Source organism: Octopus bimaculoides, chromosome 2 (assembly GCF_001194135.2).
Source record: "Octopus bimaculoides isolate UCB-OBI-ISO-001 chromosome 2, ASM119413v2, whole genome shotgun sequence".
NCBI lineage: Eukaryota > Metazoa > Mollusca > Cephalopoda > Octopoda > Octopodidae > Octopus > Octopus bimaculoides.
In genome coordinates this window covers 17,395,152-17,403,680 of record NC_068982.1, presented here as the reverse complement: position 1 = coordinate 17,403,680, position 8,529 = coordinate 17,395,152, and the positions used below count along the sequence as shown (strand labels likewise).

The following is an 8,529-nucleotide window of genomic DNA, read 5'->3' as shown; positions in this document are numbered from 1 at the left end:
GTGTATAGAGGAATATATTATTCAAAGGAATTCCAACTCCATTTTTTATGTTTTATTTATATTCTTATAATATTAATGTAGGATATAGAATATATATATATATATAGTTGAAATTTATAGAAAAACAAAAGACAAAGACAGGTTTAGAAACAAGCAAGTGCATTAGTTTGGTGCTCAAGAAAATGAAAAAGTCTTTTATATTTCGAGCCTGTGCTCTTCAACAGAAAGGAATAAGAGGAAATAAAAAGAGAGAGAATGTAAAACGACTTGTATCTGATGCTAAGATATAGTAAATTTGAAACAGTACAAAAGTGAATTATTAACACCCTGATGACTTCTGGGCCAACCGGACCTCTGGGCCAGCCTCTGGACCAGTCTCACTACTTATCAGTCTATATTACTCCATTTCTCTGTCTCTCAAAGTCGTTTTTCTGTCTGTCTTTCTCGCATAAGTTACAACTCTGTCTTCTTCACAAAATCTATCTCACTATGCTTACCTCCCTTCCAACCACTCCAGCCATTAAGTTGTTTATTTCATAATGTTCATTCAATTACAACAATTGTCTTTTCTCTTTCTATTTCTCTCCACCACTTCTGTTTCAGACGCCTCGCTGCTTTCTTTTTCTTCACTATCTGCGATGTTCTTGAGTTTAATGAGCTCACACACAGAGAAACGTACATGGACAATCAATTTTTTACATCACAATACATAGTACCGGATGTAAGATACAATGTGGTGTGCGAAAGAGATAGTGTGATGGACAATTGGCAGACAGAGGCAAAAAAAAAAATATAACCAAAGAGACAGAAAAGCACAACCATTGCTACCAGCAAAGAAAAATGGGAGAAAAGAAAAGACAGGTGATGCTAGAGAGAGGGGGGGGAGACAGACAAACAGACAGACAGACAGACAGAGACAGACAGGTATGTAGGTGTGTAGGTAGGGAGGTAGATAACGCTTTGTCTTAAGTCTAAATAGAAAGAGCTGATGTCATCTATGACCAACAGTCAAATGACCAGCAATATCAGGTGAGTGGTGGGGGGTGGGAAGTAGCTGAGTCAATTACATCGACCCCAGTGATCAACCAGTACTAATTTTATCAACCCTCAAAAGGATGAAAAGTAAAGCCAACCACAGTGGAATTTGAACTCAGAAAGTCAAGGCAGATGAAATACCACTAAACATTTTGCCCAGCATGCCAATTCCGCTAAATGATGATATACAACAGATATAAGTCATCAAAATTACTCTCAAGACATTAGTCAACCTGAGACTACGACAAAAACACACACTTGACTAAGGTGCCACACAGTGAGATAGAACCTGGAACCACATGGCTAGGAAGCGAACTTCTTAACTACATTGTCATTTAGTTAATATTTCATCAAGTAACCCAAAAGTTTGAGTACATCAGATGCAAAAATGAATGCACTTTAAAAAAAATAGACTTACCCATTCGGTGACCCCAGCAGAACCAATAGGAGAAAAAGTAACATTTGAACTGCGAACCTACATGTAGAGAACAAGAGGTAAAAACAAAAACTTTTAAATACAGAGAAAGGAAAAAAGAAAAGGCCAGAAAATTTAATTTACTCAGAAATATTCCACCAAATTTATAAACTATATGTAACTTTATTGGTTTTTTTTTTAAATATGTATCTTTATTGGTTTCTGTAAATATTTTACAAATTGGAATATATTAAATGAAACAAATAAATAAAAGGTAGACATATGATAATGAAGCTCAAATAAGATGAACTGTCTGTGATTACTATTTTTAATTAAAAATAGACAATACATGTATGTGCATAATGGAATTTTGTTTTCTTTTATGCAGTGCTACACTACAACTACTAATAATCATCATCATCATCATCATCATCATCATCATCATTTAACGTCCGCTTTCCATGCTAGCATGGGTTGGACGATTTGACTGGGGACTGGCGAAGCGGTTGGCTACACCAGACTCCAATCTGATCTGGCAGAGTTTCTACAGCTGGATGCCTTTCCTAATGCCAACCACTCCGAGAGTGTAGTGGGTGCTTTTTACGTTCCACCAGCACAAGGGCCAGTCCAGCAGTACTGGCAACGGCCACGCTCAAATGGTGTTTTTTATGTTCCACCTACACAGGAGTCAGTCCAATGTTTTGTTCACATGCCACCGGTAGAAGTGCCAGTAAGGCGAAGCTGGAAACAATCGTGCTCAAATGGTGCTTTTTACGTGCCACTGGCATGGGAGCGAGACCACTGTTCTGGCAGTGATCCTGCTCGGATGATGCTGTTAGCGCTCCACTGGCACAGGTGCCAGTCATCAATTTGGTTCAGTTTCGATCTCACTTGACCTAACAGGTTTTCACAAGCTGAGTTTAGTGTCCAATGAGGAAAGGTTGGCATGGGTGCCAGTCATCAAATTTGATTCAATTTCAATAATAATAATAATAACAATAATCCTTTTTTTATTAGCCACAAGGGCTGACAAAAATAAAACTGGATATTACAAAACATGAAGGACAAAGTGGGGTTATATAAAGTGTCGTGTAAAAAGTCTATAAGAATGAAGTCTAAAAGAGACAAGCAACTCTGGGCTACTCATAATGACCCCACAAAAAAATCCACAAGTGCTATGACCACTAGGGGCAACAGCCCTCTCTCCATCTTTCTCTCTTTCTCAGCCTTGGAAACTCAAAAGCACATCCACAAAGTAGGCCCATTGGCACGGACCATTTTTGCCATTTTCACCCTCCTTTTAACAAAATTACTGGAATTCAGCACTTCTCTCTCAACCCTAACTTTCCTTTTCAGATGGGATCTGAAGAAGTTGATGAGGGGTAGGCCAAAGAGAAAAGTACTTGTCTTCAGTCTAGACTACCACACAACCTCTTTCGCTACAGCCATGAGACAGATGAAAATTGCCTTCTCTTGCCAGCCAAAGGAAGGCGGCAGGGTAATCTTCCTGATAGAATCAACCGACAAGCGGACTCGTCCTACACGTGACAGCAGGTGTTCAACATAAACCCATATATCAAATATGCTCAGGTACTGGACAAGTGCATGCAGAACGGTTTCGTCGCTCTGCGCACATTTCAGGTGGGTCCGACAGTAGAATTTATAATAATGATAATAATAATAAAAAAAATAATAATAATAATAATAATAATAATAATAATAATAATAATAATAATAATCCTTTCTACTATTAACACAAGGTCTGAAATTGTTGGGAAGAGGACTAGCTGAATACGGCCCGCGGGCTGCATACGGCTCGTGGGCTGCATATGGCTCGTGGGCTGCATATGGCTCGCAGAATTTTATCTCGCGGCCTGCTTGATATTTTCTTGAAGTATTGTGTTTAATTTCAAAATAAAATTGTTTGTTTCAAAATAAATTTAAAATTTATAAGTGGCAATAAAGCAATAACCTACAATTTTATAATTTCAAACAAACGAAAAGTATGAAAATTTCTTGATTCTGTAATTTGATTATTTGAAAGGATGAAAGGCAAAGTCGATCTCAGCGGGATTTGAACTCAGAACGTAACGGCATGCTGACATTTCTGCCAGCTCACTACCTTCCTGCCAATAGTATATTACAACAAAAGGGACAAGAAAATTATTAACAATAACAAATCTCTTACCTGGAGATTAAGAAGCATTCGAATTTGAGTCAGAAATATCTGCATAACTTGATGCAGATCAATATTGACTCGCATAGGGAGGGTATCATTTGGGCCAGGAGATGGTGTGTTATAAATATGGATGCCACCCCAACGTGGACTCAAGAAGGAATTGCTTCGTTCTCGTTCCCCTACAAACCAAAAGTAAGAACATCAAAGTAAAGCTGAAAGGGAATTTGCCAGAAGAATTTAATTTTGATTCTATTATAGACACAAGGCCTGAAATCTTGTGAGGAGGAAGCTAGTCAATTACACTGACCTCAAGATTTCTTTTTTTTTTGGTTGGTACTTATTTTATTGACCCCACAAACGAAAAAAGCAAACTCCACCTTGGCAGAATGTGAACTCAGAACCTAAAGAACTGAAAGACATGTTGCCAAGCATTTTCTTGCAGCATATCTTCTGGTTCTTTATTTTCTGAATTCACATTCCACCAAGGTGGGCTTATCCTTTTGTGGGAGGTCAATAAAATAAATACCGGTCAAAATCTGGTGTTAGTGTAATTGACCACACCCCTGCCCAAAAGTTTCAGGCCTTGTACCTATAGTAGAAAGGAAAAAAAAAATTGCATTATTAACCATAAGAGGCCCTCTCATATAGGCGCATGGTGCATAAAAGCACACACATAGATCATAGCAGATGAAATTCATCTGTCATGGGAGCCAACAGACAAATTTCATCTGCTACTATCTAAATGTGTATTCTTAAGCACCAAGCACCTACATGAGAGGGTTGCTCAAGGCTAACAACACAGTATTTAGTATTCTAACAAGGCCCCCATGTTAAGATGGATATAAAGATGACCTTTTCGTATTAATACTGCTTCTGTCACAAATAAATAATTTGAGAAAAAAATTATTCTGTCACATACATACTTTGACTTCCTTCATTACGTCATCCATTTCTCTGCTAATAATATTTCTATGCCATCAAACCAGCTTTAGTGCTGTTACCTGCTCAGAGAAAATTCTATCTGTGTTCCCTGAACACAAGGTGTCTGACTAAAGATTCCCTTCGTTTCGCATTTTGTACACAGGAAATGTTTATTTATCCCTACAATCTCTCTAAACTGACATTTCATCAAGCCAGCATTGACAGTGGCAGCTCTGTTTTGCACGCAACAGAGAAAGAGTTTCTGATGTTTTCATTATTTCATGTCAAGTTTGTTCACACACAGACACACATACACATGCACACATCTGTATGTATGTTTGTATACATGTGCATACACATCTCTGTGTGTGTGTGTGTGTGTGTGTGCGTCTGTGCATACGTACACAAACATACATACAAACAATTTAAACAAGTTTCTAGCTAATATTTTTTTCACATATCTTTCATACCACATATAATCTCTCACCATAATATTAATATATATATATATATATACACACACACATGCATACACACACATATATATATATATATATATACATATATACTTAGATACATATATATACATCATATATATATATATATATATATATATATATATATACACACATATAAATATATATACACATACATACATATACAAATATAGATATATATACACATACATACCTATATATACAAAGATATATGTATACATACATACATGCATACATATACATACATACATACACATATATACATACACACACACATATACATACACACACACATATATATATATATATATATATATATATATATATATACAAATATGTATATATATATACATAAATATATATATATACAGATATATATATACATACATAAATATATATATATACATACATATACATATATCATCATCATCATCATCATCATCGTTTAACGTCCGCTTTCCATGCTAGCAACATATACATATATATATATATATATATATATATGAGAGAGAGAGACACACACACCCACACACATAGAAATAGAGACTGTTTCTAGAAATTTCATTTCATTGCTAAGTACAACATTTCATTTTATATGATTTCAATTTCATAAAATATTATAGAAGCAAATCTTGATTTTTCGTTTCTTCTTCTAAAGTTTTAAGCTCTTATATATTTTTTGTCGTTTTCTGTTTTCTAAATCTCCCATGACAGGCCGCCTTCTGTTTCCAAGTTAAGTATAAACTAAATTGAATTACAGCTTCATTTTCAAATAAGTAAATGTATAACAAAACAAAATAAAGATTGATCTGATGAAAGTAATGCAGCAGTATTCGTATCTTGATATGAAAAGAATGAACTAATAACACAAGAGCAACAGAAGAAAACAGAGTTGTTTACCTTTGTTGTTTCTGATGTACATCGGGCTCTGGTCTCGCGTTGGTACATAAACAATGAAATTTAAATTGGGATTGTTGGAAGCTTGAAAACCTAGGGAAAAATATGCAAAAATTCATGAAATTAAGGATAATTATTTTCATAAAATTATGACTTTTTAAACTCTTAGCTTCGTTTTAAGAGATGAAAATTGTTTTTTAATACGCAGATTTACACTAAGCTTTGGTCTGTTTTGATCATATAATCAACAAGAATCTTATTATTGAAAGAATTCAAATATGGACAAATGGACTGCTGAAATCTACAAGTTTTCTTCACTCTCTCTCTCTCTGTTTATTTTCTCTATTCCTTTCTGTTGAAGAGCGTAGGCTCGAAACATAAAAGATTCTTTCATTTTTCCCAAGCATCAAACTAATACACCTGCTAGCTGTTCATACACCTGTCTTCATCTTTTGTTTCTCTGTAAATTTCAACTACTATTACTATTAGTTTAGAAGTAAAGGTTTCTGGTTCAAACAACAGGGAGTTCTCAATTTCTGAGCACCCAATTTATGAGTTCATATGTTTATGAAAATTTTCTATGGAAAAATAAAAAATTTGCTTTTTATTATTCTTTCGTAAACTTGTAGGTGTGGTTGTGCAGCTAAGAAGCTTGCTATGTTACTACATGGTTTCAGGTTCAGTCCCACTACACAGCACTAGGCTAACTATAGCCTTGTGAATGAATTTGATAGACAGAAAATGTGTGGAAGCCTGTCATATATATGTGTGTGTGCATGCATGCACATGTATCTGTGTGTGTGTGTGTGTGCATTTGTCCCAACCACCACCTAATTAAGGGTGTTGGTGTGTTTGCGTCCTCATGACTTAGCAGTCCAGCAAAAGGAACCAATAGAATAAGTACCAGTCTTTAAAAAAACAATAGGTACTGGGGTCAATTCATTCAACTAAAAATTCTTCAAGGCGGTGCCCCAGCATGGCCAGTCTTATGCCTGAAACAAAGCAACAAGATATTAAGATATTAAGATATTAAGATATTAAGATATTAAGGTCATCTAGTCTGAAACATGGAAATTTCTCCTAATTGACTTATGGAAAAAAATTTTACTTTTTTATTATTTTATTATTTCAACCAGCTTTGGTCAGCCTGGGGCTATAGTAGGGGGCACTTGCCCAAGGGGCAACACAGTGGGGCTAAACCTAGAACGAAGTGGTTGGGAAGCAAACTCTTTACTAATAATAATATTTTCAAATTCTTTTCCTTATTTGCCACCAGGACAGACGGCAGCAGCGGTAGTAGTGGTGGTGGTGGTGGTGGTGGTGGTGGTAGCGGTGGTGATGATGATGATGCTTGTGGTACTTTTTCTTAAATGACATCATCTTCCAACTGATAAGCTGACAATCATTAAAATGCATGAAACAAACATTCCGACCAAGTTATTTTAGGAGTAATTTTACCCTACATATAAATATGCTGATGTAGTCATCTGCTCTGAATATGAACACTAAAAGAATCAGTTACCACATGAAATTATAATTATTATTATTTTTTGTTGCTGTTATAGTTATTATTATCATTATTATTATGATTATAAATTTTTTGTTGCTGTTATAGTTATTATTATCATTATTATTATGATTATAAATTTTTTGTTGCTGTTATAGCTATTATTATTATTGTTGTTGTTGTTGTTGTTATTATTATAATTATTGTTGTTGTTGTTGTTATTATTATAATTATTGTTGTTGTTGTTGTTGTTGTTGTTATTATTAAGAATTTTTTTTTATTATTGTTGTTGGTATCGTTTTCCGTTAAAAAACAAATGAAATAAAATGAATATTTACCAAGTTTGGTTTCTAATGGATTTATCATGTGAGGAAGGTTCTGCAGATCTAGAAAATGTTCTCCAGTATCATAATCTTTATGAGGTCTTATGTAAAACCCAGGATAGAATAATGTCTATGGCAAAGAAAAGAAACAAGAAGAAAGAATGTCAGTGAACAGAAAAATGATTTGGTGTAATAACAAAATGTTAAGCTGTCTGTCTGTCTGTGTGTGTGTGTGTGTTAGTATTTTGCTTAAGTATAACAAGACTAACAACCTGGTGTAGAACTCAATATACATATGTTTCAGAACATAATGTTTGGTGAGTGTAGAGTGGTTATAAGAAAAAGAAGAGATGACACTGAGAAAAACAAAGGTTATGTAATGCACTTCATTAGCTTACAGCTGTTTCTGCTATAAGATGTGGTGGGCTCTTAGTCGAGTAGCCAGATAAGATCCTAGACCTTCATCAGTGCCTTCAATATGAAGTGCACTTTATTTGGGAAAATTACATTTTTTGGAACATACAGGCATTTATGTTGATGCCTGTGGAAAAGTCTGACTAAATGTGCACTTCATATTCAAGGCTCTGCTGAAGCTATAGGATGTTATCCAGGTACCCAACTAAGAGTTCACTGCATCTTAGCAGAAACAGTGGTAAGTTAATGAAGTTCATAACATAACTTTTGTTTTTTCCGGTGTCAACTCTTTTTTCTGAAATATATATATATATATATATATATATATATATATATATATA

The 8,529-nt window shown here is 34.7% G+C and overlaps 1 protein-coding gene across 1 annotated transcript in view; it reads right to left on the bottom strand.

Moving 5' to 3' along the window:
* LOC106867783 (GPI transamidase component PIG-S) overlaps positions 1–8,529 on the bottom strand; it is a 48,227-nt gene that overhangs the window by 12,779 nt on the left and 26,919 nt on the right. Inside the window, exons 9-12 of the mRNA XM_014912768.2 lie at positions 7,790–7,904; positions 5,948–6,037; positions 3,639–3,808; positions 1,454–1,510 (exon numbers count right to left, since the gene is read on the bottom strand). Coding sequence (XP_014768254.1) covers positions 1,454–1,510; positions 3,639–3,808; positions 5,948–6,037; positions 7,790–7,904 — 432 coding nt within the window. The remainder of the gene's footprint in view (positions 1–1,453; positions 1,511–3,638; positions 3,809–5,947; positions 6,038–7,789; positions 7,905–8,529) is intronic.